Source organism: Aptenodytes patagonicus, chromosome Z, assembly GCF_965638725.1.
Source record: "Aptenodytes patagonicus chromosome Z, bAptPat1.pri.cur, whole genome shotgun sequence".
Classification (NCBI taxonomy): Eukaryota; Metazoa; Chordata; class Aves; order Sphenisciformes; family Spheniscidae; genus Aptenodytes; species Aptenodytes patagonicus.
In genome coordinates this window covers 10,387,318-10,412,205 of record NC_134982.1, presented here as the reverse complement: position 1 = coordinate 10,412,205, position 24,888 = coordinate 10,387,318, and the positions used below count along the sequence as shown (strand labels likewise).

At 60.8% G+C, this 24,888-nt stretch overlaps 3 protein-coding genes across 6 annotated transcripts in view; 1 reads left to right on the top strand and 2 right to left on the bottom strand.

The window, feature by feature from the left end:
- UBAP2 (ubiquitin associated protein 2) overlaps nt 1-24,888 on the top strand; it is a 238,357-nt gene that overhangs the window by 98,057 nt on the left and 115,412 nt on the right. The gene's annotated exons all lie outside the window — the stretch shown is intronic.
- LOC143172914 (interferon-like) lies at nt 11,469-12,050 on the bottom strand. The gene has a single exon (XM_076362793.1). The coding sequence runs from the start codon at nt 12,048-12,050 to the stop codon at nt 11,469-11,471; it is 582 nt and encodes a 193-aa protein (XP_076218908.1).
- On the bottom strand, nt 23,750-24,331 carry LOC143172423 (interferon-like). The gene has a single exon (XM_076361868.1). It carries the CDS (start codon nt 24,329-24,331, stop codon nt 23,750-23,752), a length of 582 nt encoding a protein of 193 aa, XP_076217983.1.

The following is a 24,888-nucleotide window of genomic DNA, read 5'->3' as shown; positions in this document are numbered from 1 at the left end:
TCTTGGGGAAGTGCGTTGGTGGGGTGGCCGTGCGTGGGGAGGGCGGTGGCGGTGGTGTGCTGGGGGGAAGGTTGGCCGTAGTGGTTGAGTGGGGGATGCGAAAGCGCTGGGGCAGAGCGCTTGGGGGCAGCTGTGCCGGGGAGGTGTGTTAGGGTTTCCCTGTTGCCTGCAGGGCGAGCTGCGGTGCCTCTTTTCTGCAGCTGAAGTTTCCCTTCCTGCCCAAGGGTCTTTTCCGTCTGTGATGCCCTGGTGTTGGTTGTGGTCTGTTTTCCTTTCACTTGTGGCTCGCCTTTGTTTTCATCTTAGCCGGTCTTTTCTTTTCTTTTCTTCTTTTCTTTTCTTTTCGTGTTGGGAAGGGTTGTGAAGTGACGTCGCTTGGCAGAGCCTGGGGAGCCCCCTCCTGGAGCGAGGGCCTGGGGGTGGCGGGGGCTTGCGAGGAGGTGGCTCTGGGTGTAGGCACTTGAGCATTGGATGTGTTCCTGGACGGAGCTGCCCCAGCTCCTGCGTTTGAAGGTGATCGAGAGTGGGGAAGAAAGGCAGGAGGAGAGGCGTGAGGAAAAAGGAAGAGGAAAAAGGGAAGAGCTTTGCTGCTGCTGCTGGGTTGGGTCCCTGGCTGTGGTCCCATGCGTGTGGCCCTGTAGCAGGGGTCTTGTTGTGTTTTCTGTGCCTCCTTGCCTGAGGTGGCTGGAGAGCGAAGAAGAAGATGTCCCCCGTAAGCGAAGGGTCTTGCGTTTGGGGTGGCCTGAGCCCCTACGCCCCTGGAGGAGGGGTGTCCAAGAGTCCTCTGGAGGTGGAGCTGAGCGAGCTGATGTAGTTCTAGAACTCTAGTGGGAGGAGGAGGAGGTGGAGGTTGCCCTCGCTGAGGTTTTCAGGTCCCTTCCAACAGCAAGGGCAACGTTCTGCTTGTGCGAGAGACGCTGGGAGACGTGTTTTCTCAAAGCTTGTGGAGCAGGGGAAACGTGTGTGTGGTGGTGGTGGTGGCAGGGCGGTGGCGGTGGTGGGAGCCGTGGTCTTGTCAGGCAACGTTGTGTTGGTGGGTGCTGTGCTTGGGGTGCTGCTGGCACGCGCCCGATGATTTGGCGTACCTAGGTGGCGTGCGTCACTGCAGGAGGTAGGCTGATGTTGGAGGTCCGTGGCCGCAAGGTGTTTTCAAGCGGCGCAACGGGAGAGCTGTCGTGAAAAATGCCTGAAGCGGCAAGCGCAGCCGAACTCGGCCTAATCAAAGCGATCTCTGCCGTGCCTCTCCTTCATCGAATCGACTGGTTTGGGTTGGGAGGGACCTTTAAAGGTCGTCCGGTCCAACCCCCCAGCAATGAGCAGGGCCATCTTCAACTAGGTCGGGTTGCTCGGAGCCCCGTCCGACCTGAGCTTGAATGTTTCCAGGGATGGGGCACCCACCAGCTCTCTGGGCAACCTGTGGCAGCGCTTCACCCCCCTCACGGTAAAAAATGTCTTCCTTGAGTCTCGTCTGAATCTGGCCTCTCTTAGTTTAAAACCGTTACCCCTTGTCCTATCGCTACAGGCCCTATTAGAACGTCTGCGCCCATCTTTCTTATAAGCCCCCCTTAAGTATTGAAAGGCCGCAATAAGGTCTCCCCGGAGCCTTCTCTTCTCCAGGCTGAAGAACCCCAACTCCCCCCCAGGAGAGGTGTCCCAGCCCTCTGATCGTGTTTGTGGCCCTCGTCTGGAGGCGCTCCAACAGGTCCGCGTCTTGCTTGTACTGAGGGCTGCAGAGCAGCTGATCATCAGTCGGTCCAAAGCGGGGTGGAAGGTGGAAAATGTTGAGGAGAACGAGGGCCGAAGAGCTGATTCTGACGACGGCGGCTAAACCCTGGCAGAGGTTTTTGCAAGAGGTTGAGGGAAGCGCCTCGCTGGGGAGGTGCCAAAGAGAAGAGTGGGCACGGGATCTGCAGAGCCCTGTTGGGAGCAGGGCTCGGAGCAGGTGTTGAGTGGAGGTGGCTTCCCCCCACCCCGCAGGCTCGTTCCTGTGCTTCTGAGACAAGAGGCACCGGCAATCTTTTTGCAACAGGTCTTTATTTTCTGTCGAATAAATAGGTGAATAAATAGATGATAAAACCCATTGTCAAAATAAATAGACCAAGTTCTATAAATAGAGGAGCGGTCAGTGGAGGCGGAGGGTGCAGGGCCGTTCTTGCAGCGGCTCTTGCCGTGGGTCAGGGGAGGCGGGAGGACAGAGGTGGGGATGGGGCGGTGGTCGAGAAGCGGTGGCGTCGTCGTGGGTGGGGGTGCGTGGGGCCGTGCGGGTTGGTCGGGGTGGTTGGGCTAGTTGCTCATGGTGCGGGTGAGGTTGTGGAGGTGTTGGAAGCAGGCGCCAGCTTCGAGGCGGACGTGGTCCCAGGCGCAGGCGCTGTGGTTGTGGGTGTGGAGGAAGTCCTGGATGTGCCTGAAGTATCTGCTGATGTTGAGCAGGAGGTTGCGGGGCCCTTGGCCTTGGAAGAGCATGCCGTTGGCTGGCACGCATTGCTCCAGGTTGTGCTTGTAATGCTGGAGGTTGTTGAGGAGGCGATGGCGTGCCTGGGCGTCCCAGTGGTGGGGGGTGCTGGGGCTGCTGAGGGTTGTGAAGAGGTGCTGGAGGATGCGGAGGGCAATGTCGGCAGCTTGCTGTGGGTGGTTGGTGTGGAGGAGGGTGTCGGGGAAGAAGGGCGCCTGCTGGTGGTGGCAGGGCTGTGGCGGGCTGGGAGCCATGGCCCGGAGGAGCTGGAGGCTGTCCCAGGGGAAGGTGGCGTCGCGGGGACGCAGGTGGCGGCAGGCGAGGGCAGTGGCGGTGGCGAGAGCCGTCAGGAGGAGCAGGAGCGCCGGGGCGCCGTGCCGCGGGCAGGGCTGCGGGGTTGCGGGCGCAGCCATGGTGGGGCTGTGGGTGCTGCGTGGGTGGTGCTGGTCAGGAGCCTGGTCAGGCTTGGCGGTGGTGCGGGTGGGCGCTGTGCTTGGGGTGCTGCCGGGTGGCCGGCTTTATGTGGTGCGGCGGCTTTGCCTTCCTCGCTTTCTGGTTGCAGCGAGTTTCCGGCTGTGGTTTTCAGTTTTGGCTGGTGGCTGTGGTGGTCTTGGGGAAGTGCGTTGGTGGGGTGGCCGTGCGTGGGGAGGGCGGTGGCGGTGGTGTGCTGGGGGGAAGGTTGGCCGTAGTGGTTGAGTGGGGGATGCGAAAGCGCTGGGGCAGAGCGCTTGGGGGCAGCTGTGCCGGGGAGGTGTGTTAGGGTTTCCCTGTTGCCTGCAGGGCGAGCTGCGGTGCCTCTTTTCTGCAGCTGAAGTTTCCCTTCCTGCCCAAGGGTCTTTTCCGTCTGTGATGCCCTGGTGTTGGTTGTGGTCTGTTTTCCTTTCACTTGTGGCTCGCCTTTGTTTTCATCTTAGCCGGTCTTTTCTTTTCTTTTCTTCTTTTCTTTTCTTTTCGTGTTGGGAAGGGTTGTGAAGTGACGTCGCTTGGCAGAGCCTGGGGAGCCCCCTCCTGGAGCGAGGGCCTGGGGGTGGCGGGGGCTTGCGAGGAGGTGGCTCTGGGTGTAGGCACTTGAGCATTGGATGTGTTCCTGGACGGAGCTGCCCCAGCTCCTGCGTTTGAAGGTGATCGAGAGTGGGGAAGAAAGGCAGGAGGAGAGGCGTGAGGAAAAAGGAAGAGGAAAAAGGGAAGAGCTTTGCTGCTGCTGCTGGGTTGGGTCCCTGGCTGTGGTCCCATGCGTGTGGCCCTGTAGCAGGGGTCTTGTTGTGTTTTCTGTGCCTCCTTGCCTGAGGTGGCTGGAGAGCGAAGAAGAAGATGTCCCCCGTAAGCGAAGGGTCTTGCGTTTGGGGTGGCCTGAGCCCCTGCGCCCCTGGAGGAGGGGCGTCCAAGAGTCCTCTGGAGGTGGAGCTGAGCGAGCTGATGTAGTTCTAGAACTCTAGTGGGAGGAGGAGGAGGTGGAGGTTGCCCTCGCTGAGGTTTTCAGGTCCCTTCCAACAGCAAGGGCAACGTTCTGCTTGTGCGAGAGACGCTGGGAGACGTGTTTTCTCAAAGCTTGTGGAGCAGGGGAAACGTGTGTGTGGTGGTGGTGGTGGCAGGGCGGTGGCGGTGGTGGGAGCCGTGGTCTTGTCAGGCAACGTTGTGTTGGTGGGTGCTGTGCTTGGGGTGCTGCTGGCACGCGCCCGATGATTTGGCGTACCTAGGTGGCGTGCGTCACTGCAGGAGGTAGGCTGATGTTGGAGGTCCGTGGCTGCAAGGTGTTTTCAAGCGGCGCAACGGGAGAGCTGTCGTGAAAAATGCCTGAAGCGGCAAGCGCAGCCGAACTCGGCCTAATCAAAGCGATCTCTGCCGTGCCTCTCCTTCATCGAATCGACTGGTTTGGGTTGGGAGGGACCTTTAAAGGTCGTCCGGTCCAACCCCCCAGCAATGAGCAGGGCCATCTTCAACTAGGTCGGGTTGCTCGGAGCCCCGTCCGACCTGAGCTTGAATGTTTCCAGGGATGGGGCACCCACCAGCTCTCTGGGCAACCTGTGGCAGCGCTTCACCCCCCTCACGGTAAAAAATGTCTTCCTTGAGTCTCGTCTGAATCTGGCCTCTCTTAGTTTAAAACCGTTACCCCTTGTCCTATCGCTACAGGCCCTATTAGAACGTCTGCGCCCATCTTTCTTATAAGCCCCCCTTAAGTATTGAAAGGCCGCAATAAGGTCTCCCCGGAGCCTTCTCTTCTCCAGGCTGAAGAACCCCAACTCCCCCCCAGGAGAGGTGTCCCAGCCCTCTGATCGTGTTTGTGGCCCTCGTCTGGAGGCGCTCCAACAGGTCCGCGTCTTGCTTGTACTGAGGGCTGCAGAGCAGCTGATCATCAGTCGGTCCAAAGCGGGGTGGAAGGTGGAAAATGTTGAGGAGAACGAGGGCCGAAGAGCTGATTCTGACGACGGCGGCTAAACCCTGGCAGAGGTTTTTGCAAGAGGTTGAGGGAAGCGCCTCGCTGGGGAGGTGCCAAAGAGAAGAGTGGGCACGGGATCTGCAGAGCCCTGTTGGGAGCAGGGCTCGGAGCAGGTGTTGAGTGGAGGTGGCTTCCCCCCACCCCGCAGGCTCGTTCCTGTGCTTCTGAGACAAGAGGCACCGGCAATCTTTTTGCAACAGGTCTTTATTTTCTGTCGAATAAATAGGTGAATAAATAGATGATAAAACCCATTGTCAAAATAAATAGACCAAGTTCTATAAATAGAGGAGCGGTCAGTGGAGGCGGAGGGTGCAGGGCCGTTCTTGCAGCGGCTCTTGCCGTGGGTCAGGGGAGGCGGGAGGACAGAGGTGGGGATGGGGCGGTGGTCGAGAAGCGGTGGCGTCGTCGTGGGTGGGGGTGCGTGGGGCCGTGCGGGTTGGTCGGGGTGGTTGGGCTAGTTGCTCATGGTGCGGGTGAGGTTGTGGAGGTGTTGGAAGCAGGCGCCAGCTTCGAGGCGGACGTGGTCCCAGGCGCAGGCGCTGTGGTTGTGGGTGTGGAGGAAGTCCTGGATGTGCCTGAAGTATCTGCTGATGTTGAGCAGGAGGTTGCGGGGCCCTTGGCCTTGGAAGAGCATGCCGTTGGCTGGCACGCATTGCTCCAGGTTGTGCTTGTAATGCTGGAGGTTGTTGAGGAGGCGATGGCGTGCCTGGGCGTCCCAGTGGTGGGGGGTGCTGGGGCTGCTGAGGGTTGTGAAGAGGTGCTGGAGGATGCGGAGGGCAATGTCGGCGGCTTGCTGTGGGTGGTTGGTGTGGAGGAGGGTGTCGGGGAAGAAGGGCGCCTGCTGGTGGTGGCAGGGCTGTGGCGGGCTGGGAGCCATGGCCCGGAGGAGCTGGAGGCTGTCCCAGGGGAAGGTGGCGTCGCGGGGACGCAGGTGGCGGCAGGCGAGGGCGGTGGCGGTGGCGAGAGCCGTCAGGAGGAGCAGGAGCGCCGGGGCGCCGTGCCGCGGGCAGGGCTGCGGGGTTGCGGGCGCAGCCATGGTGGGGCTGTGGGTGCTGCGTGGGTGGTGCTGGTCAGGAGCCTGGTCAGGCTTGGCGGTGGTGCGGGTGGGCGCTGTGCTTGGGGTGCTGCCGGGTGGCCGGCTTTATGTGGTGCGGCGGCTTTGCCTTCCTCGCTTTCTGGTTGCAGCGAGTTTCCGGCTGTGGTTTTCAGTTTTGGCTGGTGGCTGTGGTGGTCTTGGGGAAGTGCGTTGGTGGGGTGGCCGTGCGTGGGGAGGGCGGTGGCGGTGGTGTGCTGGGGGGAAGGTTGGCCGTAGTGGTTGAGTGGGGGATGCGAAAGCGCTGGGGCAGAGCGCTTGGGGGCAGCTGTGCCGGGGAGGTGTGTTAGGGTTTCCCTGTTGCCTGCAGGGCGAGCTGCGGTGCCTCTTTTCTGCAGCTGAAGTTTCCCTTCCTGCCCAAGGGTCTTTTCCGTCTGTGATGCCCTGGTGTTGGTTGTGGTCTGTTTTCCTTTCACTTGTGGCTCGCCTTTGTTTTCATCTTAGCCGGTCTTTTCTTTTCTTTTCTTCTTTTCTTTTCTTTTCGTGTTGGGAAGGGTTGTGAAGTGACGTCGCTTGGCAGAGCCTGGGGAGCCCCCTCCTGGAGCGAGGGCCTGGGGGTGGCGGGGGCTTGCGAGGAGGTGGCTCTGGGTGTAGGCACTTGAGCATTGGATGTGTTCCTGGACGGAGCTGCCCCAGCTCCTGCGTTTGAAGGTGATCGAGAGTGGGGAAGAAAGGCAGGAGGAGAGGCGTGAGGAAAAAGGAAGAGGAAAAAGGGAAGAGCTTTGCTGCTGCTGCTGGGTTGGGTCCCTGGCTGTGGTCCCATGCGTGTGGCCCTGTAGCAGGGGTCTTGTTGTGTTTTCTGTGCCTCCTTGCCTGAGGTGGCTGGAGAGCGAAGAAGAAGATGTCCCCCGTAAGCGAAGGGTCTTGCGTTTGGGGTGGCCTGAGCCCCTACGCCCCTGGAGGAGGGGTGTCCAAGAGTCCTCTGGAGGTGGAGCTGAGCGAGCTGATGTAGTTCTAGAACTCTAGTGGGAGGAGGAGGAGGTGGAGGTTGCCCTCGCTGAGGTTTTCAGGTCCCTTCCAACAGCAAGGGCAACGTTCTGCTTGTGCGAGAGACGCTGGGAGACGTGTTTTCTCAAAGCTTGTGGAGCAGGGGAAACGTGTGTGTGGTGGTGGTGGTGGCAGGGCGGTGGCGGTGGTGGGAGCCGTGGTCTTGTCAGGCAACGTTGTGTTGGTGGGTGCTGTGCTTGGGGTGCTGCTGGCACGCGCCCGATGATTTGGCGTACCTAGGTGGCGTGCGTCACTGCAGGAGGTAGGCTGATGTTGGAGGTCCGTGGCTGCAAGGTGTTTTCAAGCGGCGCAACGGGAGAGCTGTCGTGAAAAATGCCTGAAGCGGCAAGCGCAGCCGAACTCGGCCTAATCAAAGCGATCTCTGCCGTGCCTCTCCTTCATCGAATCGACTGGTTTGGGTTGGGAGGGACCTTTAAAGGTCGTCCGGTCCAACCCCCCAGCAATGAGCAGGGCCATCTTCAACTAGGTCGGGTTGCTCGGAGCCCCGTCCGACCTGAGCTTGAATGTTTCCAGGGATGGGGCACCCACCAGCTCTCTGGGCAACCTGTGGCAGCGCTTCACCCCCCTCACGGTAAAAAATGTCTTCCTTGAGTCTCGTCTGAATCTGGCCTCTCTTAGTTTAAAACCGTTACCCCTTGTCCTATCGCTACAGGCCCTATTAGAACGTCTGCGCCCATCTTTCTTATAAGCCCCCCTTAAGTATTGAAAGGCCGCAATAAGGTCTCCCCGGAGCCTTCTCTTCTCCAGGCTGAAGAACCCCAACTCCCCCCCAGGAGAGGTGTCCCAGCCCTCTGATCGTGTTTGTGGCCCTCGTCTGGAGGCGCTCCAACAGGTCCGCGTCTTGCTTGTACTGAGGGCTGCAGAGCAGCTGATCATCAGTCGGTCCAAAGCGGGGTGGAAGGTGGAAAATGTTGAGGAGAACGAGGGCCGAAGAGCTGATTCTGACGACGGCGGCTAAACCCTGGCAGAGGTTTTTGCAAGAGGTTGAGGGAAGCGCCTCGCTGGGGAGGTGCCAAAGAGAAGAGTGGGCACGGGATCTGCAGAGCCCTGTTGGGAGCAGGGCTCGGAGCAGGTGTTGAGTGGAGGTGGCTTCCCCCCACCCCGCAGGCTCGTTCCTGTGCTTCTGAGACAAGAGGCACCGGCAATCTTTTTGCAACAGGTCTTTATTTTCTGTCGAATAAATAGGTGAATAAATAGATGATAAAACCCATTGTCAAAATAAATAGACCAAGTTCTATAAATAGAGGAGCGGTCAGTGGAGGCGGAGGGTGCAGGGCCGTTCTTGCAGCGGCTCTTGCCGTGGGTCAGGGGAGGCGGGAGGACAGAGGTGGGGATGGGGCGGTGGTCGAGAAGCGGTGGCGTCGTCGTGGGTGGGGGTGCGTGGGGCCGTGCGGGTTGGTCGGGGTGGTTGGGCTAGTTGCTCATGGTGCGGGTGAGGTTGTGGAGGTGTTGGAAGCAGGCGCCAGCTTCGAGGCGGACGTGGTCCCAGGCGCAGGCGCTGTGGTTGTGGGTGTGGAGGAAGTCCTGGATGTGCCTGAAGTATCTGCTGATGTTGAGCAGGAGGTTGCGGGGCCCTTGGCCTTGGAAGAGCATGCCGTTGGCTGGCACGCATTGCTCCAGGTTGTGCTTGTAATGCTGGAGGTTGTTGAGGAGGCGATGGCGTGCCTGGGCGTCCCAGTGGTGGGGGGTGCTGGGGCTGCTGAGGGTTGTGAAGAGGTGCTGGAGGATGCGGAGGGCAATGTCGGCGGCTTGCTGTGGGTGGTTGGTGTGGAGGAGGGTGTCGGGGAAGAAGGGCGCCTGCTGGTGGTGGCAGGGCTGTGGCGGGCTGGGAGCCATGGCCCGGAGGAGCTGGAGGCTGTCCCAGGGGAAGGTGGCGTCGCGGGGACGCAGGTGGCGGCAGGCGAGGGCGGTGGCGGTGGCGAGAGCCGTCAGGAGGAGCAGGAGCGCCGGGGCGCCGTGCCGCGGGCAGGGCTGCGGGGTTGCGGGCGCAGCCATGGTGGGGCTGTGGGTGCTGCGTGGGTGGTGCTGGTCAGGAGCCTGGTCAGGCTTGGCGGTGGTGCGGGTGGGCGCTGTGCTTGGGGTGCTGCCGGGTGGCCGGCTTTATGTGGTGCGGCGGCTTTGCCTTCCTCGCTTTCTGGTTGCAGCGAGTTTCCGGCTGTGGTTTTCAGTTTTGGCTGGTGGCTGTGGTGGTCTTGGGGAAGTGCGTTGGTGGGGTGGCCGTGCGTGGGGAGGGCGGTGGCGGTGGTGTGCTGGGGGGAAGGTTGGCCGTAGTGGTTGAGTGGGGGATGCGAAAGCGCTGGGGCAGAGCGCTTGGGGGCAGCTGTGCCGGGGAGGTGTGTTAGGGTTTCCCTGTTGCCTGCAGGGCGAGCTGCGGTGCCTCTTTTCTGCAGCTGAAGTTTCCCTTCCTGCCCAAGGGTCTTTTCCGTCTGTGATGCCCTGGTGTTGGTTGTGGTCTGTTTTCCTTTCACTTGTGGCTCGCCTTTGTTTTCATCTTAGCCGGTCTTTTCTTTTCTTTTCTTTTCTTCTTTTCTTTTCTTTTCGTGTTGGGAAGGGTTGTGAAGTGACGTCGCTTGGCAGAGCCTGGGGAGCCCCCTCCTGGAGCGAGGGCCTGGGGGTGGCGGGGGCTTGCGAGGAGGTGGCTCTGGGTGTAGGCACTTGAGCATTGGATGTGTTCCTGGACGGAGCTGCCCCAGCTCCTGCGTTTGAAGGTGATCGAGAGTGGGGAAGAAAGGCAGGAGGAGAGGCGTGAGGAAAAAGGAAGAGGAAAAAGGGAAGAGCTTTGCTGCTGCTGCTGGGTTGGGTCCCTGGCTGTGGTCCCATGCGTGTGGCCCTGTAGCAGGGGTCTTGTTGTGTTTTCTGTGCCTCCTTGCCTGAGGTGGCTGGAGAGCGAAGAAGAAGATGTCCCCCGTAAGCGAAGGGTCTTGCGTTTGGGGTGGCCTGAGCCCCTGCGCCCCTGGAGGAGGGGCGTCCAAGAGTCCTCTGGAGGTGGAGCTGAGCGAGCTGATGTAGTTCTAGAACTCTAGTGGGAGGAGGAGGAGGTGGAGGTTGCCCTCGCTGAGGTTTTCAGGTCCCTTCCAACAGCAAGGGCAACGTTCTGCTTGTGCGAGAGACGCTGGGAGACGTGTTTTCTCAAAGCTTGTGGAGCAGGGGAAACGTGTGTGTGGTGGTGGTGGTGGCAGGGCGGTGGCGGTGGTGGGAGCCGTGGTCTTGTCAGGCAACGTTGTGTTGGTGGGTGCTGTGCTTGGGGTGCTGCTGGCACGCGCGCGATGATTTGGCGTACCTAGGTGGCGTGCGTCACTGCAGGAGGTAGGCTGATGTTGGAGGTCCGTGGCCGCAAGGTGTTTTCAAGCGGCGCAACGGGAGAGCTGTCGTGAAAAATGCCTGAAGCGGCAAGCGCAGCCGAACTCGGCCTAATCAAAGCGATCTCTGCCGTGCCTCTCCTTCATCGAATCGACTGGTTTGGGTTGGGAGGGACCTTTAAAGGTCGTCCGGTCCAACCCCCCAGCAATGAGCAGGGCCATCTTCAACTAGGTCGGGTTGCTCGGAGCCCCGTCCGACCTGAGCTTGAATGTTTCCAGGGATGGGGCACCCACCAGCTCTCTGGGCAACCTGTGGCAGCGCTTCACCCCCCTCACGGTAAAAAATGTCTTCCTTGAGTCTCGTCTGAATCTGGCCTCTCTTAGTTTAAAACCGTTACCCCTTGTCCTATCGCTACAGGCCCTATTAGAACGTCTGCGCCCATCTTTCTTATAAGCCCCCCTTAAGTGTTGAAAGGCCGCAATAAGGTCTCCCCGGAGCCTTCTCTTCTCCAGGCTGAAGAACCCCAACTCCCCCCCAGGAGAGGTGTCCCAGCCCTCTGATCGTGTTTGTGGCCCTCGTCTGGAGGCGCTCCAACAGGTCCGCGTCTTGCTTGTACTGAGGGCTGCAGAGCAGCTGATCATCAGTCGGTCCAAAGCGGGGTGGAAGGTGGAAAATGTTGAGGAGAACGAGGGCCGAAGAGCTGATTCTGACGACGGCGGCTAAACCCTGGCAGAGGTTTTTGCAAGAGGTTGAGGGAAGCGCCTCGCTGGGGAGGTGCCAAAGAGAAGAGTGGGCACGGGATCTGCAGAGCCCTGTTGGGAGCAGGGCTCGGAGCAGGTGTTGAGTGGAGGTGGCTTCCCCCCACCCCGCAGGCTCGTTCCTGTGCTTCTGAGACAAGAGGCACCGGCAATCTTTTTGCAACAGGTCTTTATTTTCTGTCGAATAAATAGGTGAATAAATAGATGATAAAACCCATTGTCAAAATAAATAGACCAAGTTCTATAAATAGAGGAGCGGTCAGTGGAGGCGGAGGGTGCAGGGCCGTTCTTGCAGCGGCTCTTGCCGTGGGTCAGGGGAGGCGGGAGGACAGAGGTGGGGATGGGGCGGTGGTCGAGAAGCGGTGGCGTCGTCGTGGGTGGGGGTGCGTGGGGCCGTGCGGGTTGGTCGGGGTGGTTGGGCTAGTTGCTCATGGTGCGGGTGAGGTTGTGGAGGTGTTGGAAGCAGGCGCCAGCTTCGAGGCGGACGTGGTCCCAGGCGCAGGCGCTGTGGTTGTGGGTGTGGAGGAAGTCCTGGATGTGCCTGAAGTATCTGCTGATGTTGAGCAGGAGGTTGCGGGGCCCTTGGCCTTGGAAGAGCATGCCGTTGGCTGGCACGCATTGCTCCAGGTTGTGCTTGTAATGCTGGAGGTTGTTGAGGAGGCGATGGCGTGCCTGGGCGTCCCAGTGGTGGGGGGTGCTGGGGCTGCTGAGGGTTGTGAAGAGGTGCTGGAGGATGCGGAGGGCAATGTCGGCGGCTTGCTGTGGGTGGTTGGTGTGGAGGAGGGTGTCGGGGAAGAAGGGCGCCTGCTGGTAGTGGCAGGGCTGTGGCGGGCTGGGAGCCATGGCCCGGAGGAGCTGGAGGCTGTCCCAGGGGAAGGTGGCATCGCGGGGACGCAGGTGGCGGCAGGCGAGGGCGGTGGCGGTGGCGAGAGCCGTCAGGAGGAGCAGGAGCACCGGGGCGCCGTGCCGCGGGCAGGGCTGCGGGGTTGCGGGCGCAGCCATGGTGGGGCTGTGGGTGCTGCGTGGGTGGTGCTGGTCAGGAGCCTGGTCAGGCTTGGCGGTGGTGCGGGTGGGCGCTGTGCTTGGGGTGCTGCCGGGTGGCCGGCTTTATGTGGTGCGGCGGCTTTGCCTTCCTCGCTTTCTGGTTGCAGCGAGTTTCCGGCTGTGGTTTTCAGTTTTGGCTGGTGGCTGTGGTGGTCTTGGGGAAGTGCGTTGGTGGGGTGGCCGTGCGTGGGGAGGGCGGTGGCGGTGGTGTGCTGGGGGGAAGGTTGGCCGTAGTGGTTGAGTGGGGGATGCGAAAGCGCTGGGGCAGAGCGCTTGGGGGCAGCTGTGCCGGGGAGGTGTGTTAGGGTTTCCCTGTTGCCTGCAGGGCGAGCTGCGGTGCCTCTTTTCTGCAGCTGAAGTTTCCCTTCCTGCCCAAGGGTCTTTTCCGTCTGTGATGCCCTGGTGTTGGTTGTGGTCTGTTTTCCTTTCACTTGTGGCTCGCCTTTGTTTTCATCTTAGCCGGTCTTTTCTTTTCTTTTCTTCTTTTCTTTTCTTTTCGTGTTGGGAAGGGTTGTGAAGTGACGTCGCTTGGCAGAGCCTGGGGAGCCCCCTCCTGGAGCGAGGGCCTGGGGGTGGCGGGGGCTTGCGAGGAGGTGGCTCTGGGTGTAGGCACTTGAGCATTGGATGTGTTCCTGGACGGAGCTGCCCCAGCTCCTGCGTTTGAAGGTGATCGAGAGTGGGGAAGAAAGGCAGGAGGAGAGGCGTGAGGAAAAAGGAAGAGGAAAAAGGGAAGAGCTTTGCTGCTGCTGCTGGGTTGGGTCCCTGGCTGTGGTCCCATGCGTGTGGCCCTGTAGCAGGGGTCTTGTTGTGTTTTCTGTGCCTCCTTGCCTGAGGTGGCTGGAGAGCGAAGAAGAAGATGTCCCCCGTAAGCGAAGGGTCTTGCGTTTGGGGTGGCCTGAGCCCCTGCGCCCCTGGAGGAGGGGCGTCCAAGAGTCCTCTGGAGGTGGAGCTGAGCGAGCCGATGTAGTTCTAGAACTCTAGTGGGAGGAGGAGGAGGTGGAGGTTGCCCTCGCTGAGGTTTTCAGGTCCCTTCCAACAGCAAGGGCAACGTTCTGCTTGTGCGAGAGACGCTGGGAGACGTGTTTTCTCAAAGCTTGTGGAGCAGGGGAAACGTGTGTGTGGTGGTGGTGGTGGCAGGGCGGTGGCGGTGGTGGGAGCCGTGGTCTTGTCAGGCAACGTTGTGTTGGTGGGTGCTGTGCTTGGGGTGCTGCTGGCACGCGCCCGATGATTTGGCGTACCTAGGTGGCGTGCGTCACTGCAGGAGGTAGGCTGATGTTGGAGGTCCGTGGCCGCAAGGTGTTTTCAAGCGGCGCAACGGGAGAGCTGTCGTGAAAAATGCCTGAAGCGGCAAGCGCAGCCGAACTCGGCCTAATCAAAGCGATCTCTGCCGTGCCTCTCCTTCATCGAATCGACTGGTTTGGGTTGGGAGGGACCTTTAAAGGTCGTCCGGTCCAACCCCCCAGCAATGAGCAGGGCCATCTTCAACTAGGTCGGGTTGCTCGGAGCCCCGTCCGACCTGAGCTTGAATGTTTCCAGGGATGGGGCACCCACCAGCTCTCTGGGCAACCTGTGGCAGCGCTTCACCCCCCTCACGGTAAAAAATGTCTTCCTTGAGTCTCGTCTGAATCTGGCCTCTCTTAGTTTAAAACCGTTACCCCTTGTCCTATCGCTACAGGCCCTATTAGAACGTCTGCGCCCATCTTTCTTATAAGCCCCCCTTAAGTGTTGAAAGGCCGCAATAAGGTCTCCCCGGAGCCTTCTCTTCTCCAGGCTGAAGAACCCCAACTCCCCCCCAGGAGAGGTGTCCCAGCCCTCTGATCGTGTTTGTGGCCCTCGTCTGGAGGCGCTCCAACAGGTCCGCGTCTTGCTTGTACTGAGGGCTGCAGAGCAGCTGATCATCAGTCGGTCCAAAGCGGGGTGGAAGGTGGAAAATGTTGAGGAGAACGAGGGCCGAAGAGCTGATTCTGACGACGGCGGCTAAACCCTGGCAGAGGTTTTTGCAAGAGGTTGAGGGAAGCGCCTCGCTGGGGAGGTGCCAAAGAGAAGAGTGGGCACGGGATCTGCAGAGCCCTGTTGGGAGCAGGGCTCGGAGCAGGTGTTGAGTGGAGGTGGCTTCCCCCCACCCCGCAGGCTCGTTCCTGTGCTTCTGAGACAAGAGGCACCGGCAATCTTTTTGCAACAGGTCTTTATTTTCTGTCGAATAAATAGGTGAATAAATAGATGATAAAACCCATTGTCAAAATAAATAGACCAAGTTCTATAAATAGAGGAGCGGTCAGTGGAGGCGGAGGGTGCAGGGCCGTTCTTGCAGCGGCTCTTGCCGTGGGTCAGGGGAGGCGGGAGGACAGAGGTGGGGATGGGGCGGTGGTCGAGAAGCGGTGGCGTCGTCGTGGGTGGGGGTGCGTGGGGCCGTGCGGGTTGGTCGGGGTGGTTGGGCTAGTTGCTCATGGTGCGGGTGAGGTTGTGGAGGTGTTGGAAGCAGGCGCCAGCTTCGAGGCGGACGTGGTCCCAGGCGCAGGCGCTGTGGTTGTGGGTGTGGAGGAAGTCCTGGATGTGCCTGAAGTATCTGCTGATGTTGAGCAGGAGGTTGCGGGGCCCTTGGCCTTGGAAGAGCATGCCGTTGGCTGGCACGCATTGCTCCAGGTTGTGCTTGTAATGCTGGAGGTTGTTGAGGAGGCGATGGCGTGCCTGGGCGTCCCAGTGGTGGGGGGTGCTGGGGCTGCTGAGGGTTGTGAAGAGGTGCTGGAGGATGCGGAGGGCAATGTCGGCGGCTTGCTGTGGGTGGTTGGTGTGGAGGAGGGTGTCGGGGAAGAAGGGCGCCTGCTGGTGGTGGCAGGGCTGTGGCGGGCTGGGAGCCATGGCCCGGAGGAGCTGGAGGCTGTCCCAGGGGAAGGTGGCATCGCGGGGACGCAGGTGGCGGCAGGCGAGGGCGGTGGCGGTGGCGAGAGCCGTCAGGAGGAGCAGGAGCGCCGGGGCGCCGTGCCGCGGGCAGGGCTGCGGGGTTGCGGGCGCAGCCATGGTGGGGCTGTGGGTGCTGCGTGGGTGGTGCTGGTCAGGAGCCTGGTCAGGCTTGGCGGTGGTGCGGGTGGGCGCTGTGCTTGGGGTGCTGCCGGGTGGCCGGCTTTATGTGGTGCGGCGGCTTTGCCTTCCTCGCTTTCTGGTTGCAGCGAGTTTCCGGCTGTGGTTTTCAGTTTTGGCTGGTGGCTGTGGTGGTCTTGGGGAAGTGCGTTGGTGGGGTGGCCGTGCGTGGGGAGGGCGGTGGCGGTGGTGTGCTGGGGGGAAGGTTGGCCGTAGTGGTTGAGTGGGGGATGCGAAAGCGCTGGGGCAGAGCGCTTGGGGGCAGCTGTGCCGGGGAGGTGTGTTAGGGTTTCCCTGTTGCCTGCAGGGCGAGCTGCGGTGCCTCTTTTCTGCAGCTGAAGTTTCCCTTCCTGCCCAAGGGTCTTTTCCGTCTGTGATGCCCTGGTGTTGGTTGTGGTCTGTTTTCCTTTCACTTGTGGCTCGCCTTTGTTTTCATCTTAGCCGGTCTTTTCTTTTCTTTTCTTCTTTTCTTTTCTTTTCGTGTTGGGAAGGGTTGTGAAGTGACGTCGCTTGGCAGAGCCTGGGGAGCCCCCTCCTGGAGCGAGGGCCTGGGGGTGGCGGGGGCTTGCGAGGAGGTGGCTCTGGGTGTAGGCACTTGAGCATTGGATGTGTTCCTGGACGGAGCTGCCCCAGCTCCTGCGTTTGAAGGTGATCGAGAGTGGGGAAGAAAGGCAGGAGGAGAGGCGTGAGGAAAAAGGAAGAGGAAAAAGGGAAGAGCTTTGCTGCTGCTGCTGGGTTGGGTCCCTGGCTGTGGTCCCATGCGTGTGGCCCTGTAGCAGGGGTCTTGTTGTGTTTTCTGTGCCTCCTTGCCTGAGGTGGCTGGAGAGCGAAGAAGAAGATGTCCCCCGTAAGCGAAGGGTCTTGCGTTTGGGGTGGCCTGAGCCCCTGCGCCCCTGGAGGAGGGGCGTCCAAGAGTCCTCTGGAGGTGGAGCTGAGCGAGCCGATGTAGTTCTAGAACTCTAGTGGGAGGAGGAGGAGGTGGAGGTTGCCCTCGCTGAGGTTTTCAGGTCCCTTCCAACAGCAAGGGCAACGTTCTGCTTGTGCGAGAGACGCTGGGAGACGTGTTTTCTCAAAGCTTGTGGAGCAGGGGAAACGTGTGTGTGGTGGTGGTGGTGGTGGTGGTGGTGGCAGGGCGGTGGCGGTGGTGGGAGCCGTGGTCTTGTCAGGCAACGTTGTGTTGGTGGGTGCTGTGCTTGGGGTGCTGCTGGCACGCGCCCGATGATTTGGCGTACCTAGGTGGCGTGCGTCACTGCAGGAGGTAGGCTGATGTTGGAGGTCCGTGGCCGCAAGGTGTTTTCAAGCGGCGCAACGGGAGAGCTGTCGTGAAAAATGCCTGAAGCGGCAAGCGCAGCCGAACTCGGCCTAATCAAAGCGATCTCTGCCGTGCCTCTCCTTCATCGAATCGACTGGTTTGGGTTGGGAGGGACCTTTAAAGGTCGTCCGGTCCAACCCCCCAGCAATGAGCAGGGCCATCTTCAACTAGGTCGGGTTGCTCGGAGCCCCGTCCGACCTGAGCTTGAATGTTTCCAGGGATGGGGCACCCACCAGCTCTCTGGGCAACCTGTGGCAGCGCTTCACCCCCCTCACGGTAAAAAATGTCTTCCTTGAGTCTCGTCTGAATCTGGCCTCTCTTAGTTTAAAACCGTTACCCCTTGTCCTATCGCTACAGGCCCTATTAGAACGTCTGCGCCCATCTTTCTTATAAGCCCCCCTTAAGTATTGAAAGGCCGCAATAAGGTCTCCCCGGAGCCTTCTCTTCTCCAGGCTGAAGAACCCCAACTCCCCCCCAGGAGAGGTGTCCCAGCCCTCTGATCGTGTTTGTGGCCCTCGTCTGGAGGCGCTCCAACAGGTCCGCGTCTTGCTTGTACTGAGGGCTGCAGAGCAGCTGATCATCAGTCGGTCCAAAGCGGGGTGGAAGGTGGAAAATGTTGAGGAGAACGAGGGCCGAAGAGCTGATTCTGACGACGGCGGCTAAACCCTGGCAGAGGTTTTTGCAAGAGGTTGAGGGAAGCGCCTCGCTGGGGAGGTGCCAAAGAGAAGAGTGGGCACGGGATCTGCAGAGCCCTGTTGGGAGCAGGGCTCGGAGCAGGTGTTGAGTGGAGGTGGCTTCCCCCCACCCCGCAGGCTCGTTCCTGTGCTTCTGAGACAAGAGGCACCGGCAATCTTTTTGCAACAGGTCTTTATTTTCTGTCGAATAAATAGGTGAATAAATAGATGATAAAACCCATTGTCAAAATAAATAGACCAAGTTCTATAAATAGAGGAGCGGTCAGTGGAGGCGGAGGGTGCAGGGCCGTTCTTGCAGCGGCTCTTGCCGTGGGTCAGGGGAGGCGGGAGGACAGAGGTGGGGATGGGGCGGTGGTCGAGAAGCGGTGGCGTCGTCGTGGGTGGGGGTGCGTGGGGCCGTGCGGGTTGGTCGGGGTGGTTGGGCTAGTTGCTCATGGTGCGGGTGAGGTTGTGGAGGTGTTGGAAGCAGGCGCCAGCTTCGAGGCGGACGTGGTCCCAGGCGCAGGCGCTGTGGTTGTGGGTGTGGAGGAAGTCCTGGATGTGCCTGAAGTATCTGCTGATGTTGAGCAGGAGGTTGCGGGGCCCTTGGCCTTGGAAGAGCATGCCGTTGGCTGGCACGCATTGCTCCAGGTTGTGCTTGTAATGCTGGAGGTTGTTGAGGAGGCGATGGCGTGCCTGGGCGTCCCAGTGGTGGGGGGTGCTGGGGCTGCTGAGGGTTGTGAAGAGGTGCTGGAGGATGCGGAGGGCAATGTCGGCGGCTTGCTGTGGGTGGTTGGTGTGGAGGAGGGTGTCGGGGAAGAAGGGCGCCTGCTGGTGGTGGCAGGGCTGTGGCGGGCTGGGAGCCATGGCCCGGAGGAGCTGGAGGCTGTCCCAGGGGAAGGTGGCGTCGCGGGGACGCAGGTGGCGGCAGGCGAGGGCGGTGGCGGTGGCGAGAGCCGTCAGGAGGAGCAGGAGCGCCGGGGCGCCGTGCCGCGGGCAGGGCTGCGGGGTTGCGGGCGCAGCCATGGTGGGGCTGTGGGTGCTGCGTGGGTGGTGCTGGTCAGGAGCCTGGTCAGGCTTGGCGGTGGTGCGGGTGGGCGCTGTGCTTGGGGTGCTGCCGGGTGGCCGGCTTTATGTGGTGCGGCGGCTTTGCCTTCCTCGCTTTCTGGTTGCAGCGAGTTTCCGGCTGTGGTTTTCAGTTTTGGCTGGTGGCTGTGGTGGTCTTGGGGAAGTGCGTTGGTGGGGTGGCCGTGCGTGGGGAGGGCGGTGGCGGTGGTGTGCTGGGGGGAAGGTTGGCCGTAGTGGTTGAGTGGGGGATGCGAAAGCGCTGGGGCAGAGCGCTTGGGGGCAGCTGTGCCGGGGAGGTGTGTTAGGGTTTCCCTGTTGCCTGCAGGGCGAGCTGCGGTGCCTCTTTTCTGCAGCTGAAGTTTCCCTTCCTGCCCAAGGGTCTTTTCCGTCTGTGATGCCCTGGTGTTGGTTGTGGTCTGTTTTCCTTTCACTTGTGGCTCGCCTTTGTTTTCATCTTAGCCGGTCTTTTCTTTTCTTTTCTTTTCTTCTTTTCTTTTCTTTTCGTGTTGGGAAGGGTTGTGAAGTGACGTCGCTTGGCAGAGCCTGGGGAGCCCCCTCCTGGAGCGAGGGCCTGGGGGTGGCGGGGGCTTGCGAGGAGGTGGCTCTGGGTGTAGGCACTTGAGCATTGGATGTGTTCCTGGACGGAGCTGCCCCAGCTCCTGCGTTTGAAGGTGATCGAGAGTGGGGAAGAAAGGCAGGAGGAGAGGCGTGAGGAAAAAGGAAGAGGAAAAAGGGAAGAGCTTTGCTGCTGCTGCTGGGTTGGGTCCCTGGCTGTGGTCCCATGCGTGTGGCCCTGTAGCAGGGGTCTTGTTGTGTTTTCTGTGCCTCCTTGCCTGAGGTGGCTGGAGAGCGAAGAAGAAGATGTCCCCCGTAAGCGAAGGGTCTTGCGTTTGGGGTGGCCTGAGCCCCTGCGCCCCTGGAGGAGGGGTGTCCAAGAGTCCTCTGGAGGTGGAGCTGAGCGAGCTGATGTAGTTCTAGAACTCTAGTGGGAGGAGGAGGAGGTGGAGGTTGCCCTCGCTGAGGTTTTCAGGTCCCTTCCAACAGCAAGGGCAACGTTCTGCTTGTGCGAGAGATGCTGGGAGACGTGTTTTCTCAAAGCTTGTGGAGCAGGGGAAACGTGTGTGTGGTGGTGGTAGTGGTGGTGGTGGTGGCAGGGCGGTGGCGGTGGTGGGAGCCGTGGTCTTGTCAGGCAACGTTGTGTTGGTGGGTGCTGTGCTTGGGGTGCTGCTGGCACGCGCCCGATGATTTGGCGTACCTAGGTGGCGTGCGTCACTGCAGGAGGTAGGCTGATGTTGGAGGTCCGTGGCCGCAAGGTGTTTTCAAGCGGCGCAACGGGAGAGCTGTCGTGAAAAATGCCTGAAGCGGCAAGCGCAGCCGAACTCGGCCTAATCAAAGCGATCTCTGCCGTGCCTCTCCTTCATCGAATCGACTGGTTTGGGTTGGGAGGGACCTTTAAAGGTCGTCCGGTCCAACCCCCCAGCAATGAGCAGGGCCATCTTCAACTAGGTCGGGTTGCTCGGAGCCCCGTCCGACCTGAGCTTGAATGTTTCCAGGGATGGGGCACCCACCAGCTCTCTGGGCAACCTGTGGCAGCGCTTCACCCCCCTCACGGTAAAAAATGTCTTCCTTGAGTCTCGTCTGAATCTGGCCTCTCTTAGTTTAAAACCGTTACCCCTTGTCCTATCGCTACAGGCCCTATTAGAACGTCTGCGCCCATCTTTCTTATAAGCCCCCCTTAAGTATTGAAAGGCCGCAATAAGGTCTCCCCGGAGCCTTCTCTTCTCCAGGCTGAAGAACCCCAACTCCCCCCCAGGAGAGGTGTCCCAGCCCTCTGATCGTGTTTGTGGCCCTCGTCTGGAGGCGCTCCAACAGGTCCGCGTCTTGCTTGTACTGAGGGCTGCAGAGCAGCTGATCATCAGTCGGTCCAAAGCGGGGTGGAAGGTGGAAAATGTTGAGGAGAACGAGGGCCGAAGAGCTGATTCTGACGACGGCGGCTAAACCCTGGCAGAGGTTTTTGCAAGAGGTTGAGGGAAGCGCCTCGCTGGGGAGGTGCCAAAGAGAAGAGTGGGCACGGGATCTGCAGAGCCCTGTTGGGAGCAGGGCTCGGAGCAGGTGTTGAGTGGAGGTGGCTTCCCCCCACCCCGCAGGCTCGTTCCTGTGCTTCTGAGACAAGAGGCACCGGCAATCTTTTTGCAACAGGTCTTTATTTTCTGTCGAATAAATAGGTGAATAAATAGATGATAAAACCCATTGTCAAAATAAATAGACCAAGTTCTATAAATAGAGGAGCGGTCAGTGGAGGCGGAGGGTGCAGGGCCGTTCTTGCAGCGGCTCTTGCCGTGGGTCAGGGGAGGCGGGAGGACAGAGGTGGGGATGGGGCGGTGGTCGAGAAGCGGTGGCGTCGTCGTGGGTGGGGGTGCGTGGGGCCGTGCGGGTTGGTCGGGGTGGTTGGGCTAGTTGCTCATGGTGCGGGTGAGGTTGTGGAGGTGTTGGAAGCAGGCGCCAGCTTCGAGGCGGACGTGGTCCCAGGCGCAGGCGCTGTGGTTGTGGGTGTGGAGGAAGTCCTGGATGTGCCTGAAGTATCTGCTGATGTTGAGCAGGAGGTTGCGGGGCCCTTGGCCTTGGAAGAGCATGCCGTTGGCTGGCACGCATTGCTCCAGGTTGTGCTTGTAATGCTGGAGGTTGTTGAGGAGGCGATGGCGTGCCTGGGCGTCCCAGTGGTGGGGGGTGCTGGGGCTGCTGAGGGTTGTGAAGAGGTGCTGGAGGATGCGGAGGGCAATGTCGGCGGCTTGCTGTGGGTGGTTGGTGTGGAGGAGGGTGTCGGGGAAGAAGGGCGCCTGCTGGTGGTGGCAGGGCTGTGGCGGGCTGGGAGCCATGGCCCGGAGGAGCTGGAGGCTGTCCCAGGGGAAGGTGGCGTCGCGGGGACGCAGGTGGCGGCAGGCGAGGGCGGTGGCGGTGGCGAGAGCCGTCAGGAGGAGCAGGAGCGCCGGGGCGCCGTGCCGCGGGCAGGGCTGCGGGGTTGCGGGCGCAGCCATGGTGGGGCTGTGGGTGCTGCGTGGGTGGTGCTGGTCAGGAGCCTGGTCAGGCTTGGCGGTGGTGCGGGTGGGCGCTGTGCTTGGGGTGCTGCCGGGTGGCCGGCTTTATGTGGTGCGGCGGCTTTGCCTTCCTCGCTTTCTGGTTGCAGCGAGTTTCCGGCTGTGGTTTTCAGTTTTGGCTGGTGGCTGTGGTGGTCTTGGGGAAGTGCGTTGGTGGGGTGGCCGTGCGTGGGGAGGGCGGTGGCGGTGGTGTGCTGGGGGGAAGGTTGGCCGTAGTGGTTGAGTGGGGGATGCGAAAGCGCTGGGGCAGAGCGCTTGGGGGCAGCTGTGCCGGGGAGGTGTGTTAGGGTTTCCCTGTTGCCTGCAGGGCGAGCTGCGGTGCCTCTTTTCTGCAGCTGAAGTTTCCCTTCCTGCCCAAGGGTCTTTTCCGTCTGTGATGCCCTGGTGTTGGTTGTGGTCTGTTTTCCTTTCACTTGTGGCTCGCCTTTGTTTTCATCTTAGCCGGTCTTTTCTTTTCTTTTCTTCCTTTCTTTTCTTTTCGTGTTGGGAAGGGTTGTGAAGTGACGTCGCTTGGCAGAGCCTGGGGAGCCCCCTCCTGGAGCGAGGGCCTGGGGGTGGCGGGGGCTTGCGAGGAGGTGGCTCTGGGTGTAGGCACTTGAGCATTGGATGTGTTCCTGGACGGAGCTGCCCCAGCTCCTGCGTTTGAAGGTGATCGAGAGTGGGGAAGAAAGGCAGGAGGAGAGGCGTGAGGAAAAAGGAAGAGGAAAAAGGGAAGAGCTTTGCTGCTGCTGCTGGGTTGGATCCCTGGCTGTGGTCCCATGCGTGTGGCCCTGTAGCAGGGGTCTTGTTGTGTTTTCTGTGCCTCCTTGCCTGAGGTGGCTGGAGAGCGAAGAAGAAGATGTCCCCCGTAAGCGAAGGGTCTTGCGTTTGGGGTGGCCTGAGCCCCTGCGCCCCTGGAGGAGGGGCGTCCAAGAGTCCTCTGGAGGTGGAGCTGAGCGAGCCGATGTAGTTCTAGAACTCTAGTGGGAGGAGGAGGAGGTGGAGGTTGCCCTCGCTGAGGTTTTCAGGTCCCTTCCAACAGCAAGGGCAACGTTCTGCTTGTGCGAGAGACGCTGGGAGACGTGTTTTCTCAAAGCTTGTGGAGCAGGGGAAACGTGTGTGTGGTGGTGGTGGTGGTGGTGGTGGTGGCAGGGCGGTGGCGGTGGTGGGAGCCGTGGTCTTGTCAGGCAACGTTGTGTTGGTGGGTGCTGTGCTTGGGGTGCTGCTGGCACGCGCCCGATGATTTGGCGTACCTAGGTGGCGTGCGTCACTGCAGGAGGTAGGCTGATGTTGGAGGTCCGTGGCCGCAAGGTGTTTTCAAGCGGCGCAACGGGAGAGCTGTCGTGAAAAATGCCTGAAGCGGCAAGCGCAGCCGAACTCGGCCTAATCAAAGCGATCTCTGCTGTGCCTCTCCTTCATCGAATCGACTGGTTTGGGTTGGGAGGGACCTTTAAAGGTCGTCCGGTCCAACCCCCCAGCAATGAGCAGGGCCATCTTCAACTAGGTCGGGTTGCTCGGAGCCCCGTCCGACCTGAGCTTGAATGTTTCCAGGGATGGGGCACCCACCAGCTCTCTGGGCAACCTGTGGCAGCGCTTCACCCCCCTCACGGTAAAAAATGTCTTCCTTGAGTCTCGTCTGAATCTGGCCTCTCTTAGTTTAAAACCGTTACCCCTTGTCCTATCGCTACAGGCCCTATTAGAACGTCTGCGCCCATCTTTCTTATAAGCCCCCCTTAAGTATTGAAAGGCCGCAATAAGGTCTCCCCGGAGCCTTCTCTTCTCCAGGCTGAAGAACCCCAACTCCCCCCCAGGAGAGGTGTCCCAGCCCTCTGATCGTGTTTGTGGCCCTCGTCTGGAGGCGCTCCAACAGGTCCGCGTCTTGCTTGTACTGAGGGCTGCAGAGCAGCTGATCATCAGTCGGTCCAAAGCGGGGTGGAAGGTGGAAAATGTTGAGGAGAACGAGGGCCGAAGAGCTGATTCTGACGACGGCGGCTAAACCCTGGCAGAGGTTTTTGCAAGAGGTTGAGGGAAGCGCCTCGCTGGGGAGGTGCCAAAGAGAAGAGTGGGCACGGGATCTGCAGAGCCCTGTTGGGAGCAGGGCTCGGAGCAGGTGTTGAGTGGAGGTGGCTTCCCCCCACCCCGCAGGCTCGTTCCTGTGCTTCTGAGACAAGAGGCACCGGCAATCTTTTTGCAACAGGTCTTTATTTTCTGTCGAATAAATAGGTGAATAAATAGATGATAAAACCCATTGTCAAAATAAATAGACCAAGTTCTATAAATAGAGGAGCGGTCAGTGGAGGCGGAGGGTGCAGGGCCGTTCTTGCAGCGGCTCTTGCCGTGGGTCAGGGGAGGCGGGAGGACAGAGGTGGGGATGGGGCGGTGGTCGAGAAGCGGTGGCGTCGTCGTGGGTGGGGGTGCGTGGGGCCGTGCGGGTTGGTCGGGGTGGTTGGGCTAGTTGCTCATGGTGCGGGTGAGGTTGTGGAGGTGTTGGAAGCAGGCGCCAGCTTCGAGGCGGACGTGGTCCCAGGCGCAGGCGCTGTGGTTGTGGGTGTGGAGGAAGTCCTGGATGTGCCTGAAGTATCTGCTGATGTTGAGCAGGAGGTTGCGGGGCCCTTGGCCTTGGAAGAGCATGCCGTTGGCTGGCACGCATTGCTCCAGGTTGTGCTTGTAATGCTGGAGGTTGTTGAGGAGGCGATGGCGTGCCTGGGCGTCCCAGTGGTGGGGGGTGCTGGGGCTGCTGAGGGTTGTGAAGAGGTGCTGGAGGATGCGGAGGGCAATGTCGGCGGCTTGCTGTGGGTGGTTGGTGTGGAGGAGGGTGTCGGGGAAGAAGGGCGCCTGCTGGTGGTGGCAGGGCTGTGGCGGGCTGGGAGCCATGGCCCGGAGGAGCTGGAGGCTGTCCCAGGGGAAGGTGGCGTCGCGGGGACGCAGGTGGCGGCAGGCGAGGGCGGTGGCGGTGGCGAGAGCCGTCAGGAGGAGCAGGAGCGCCGGGGCGCCGTGCTGCGGGCAGGGCTGCGGGGTTGCGGGCGCAGCCATGGTGGGGCTGTGGGTGCTGCGTGGGTGGTGCTGGTCAGGAGCCTGGTCAGGCTTGGCGGTGGTGCGGGTGGGCGCTGTGCTTGGGGTGCTGCCGGGTGGCCGGCTTTATGTGGTGCGGCGGCTTTGCCTTCCTCGCTTTCTGGTTGCAGCGAGTTTCCGGCTGTGGTTTTCAGTTTTGGCTGGTGGCTGTGGTGGTCTTGGGGAAGTGCGTTGGTGGGGTGGCCGTGCGTGGGGAGGGCGGTGGCGGTGGTGTGCTGGGGGGAAGGTTGGCCGTAGTGGTTGAGTGGGGGATGCGAAAGCGCTGGGGCAGAGCGCTTGGGGGCAGCTGTGCCGGGGAGGTGTGTTAGGGTTTCCCTGTTGCCTGCAGGGCGAGCTGCGGTGCCTCTTTTCTGCAGCTGAAGTTTCCCTTCCTGCCCAAGGGTCTTTTCCGTCTGTGATGCCCTGGTGTTGGTTGTGGTCTGTTTTCCTTTCACTTGTGGCTCGCCTTTGTTTTCATCTTAGCCGGTCTTTTCTTTTCTTTTCTTCTTTTCTTTTCTTTTCGTGTTGGGAAGGGTTGT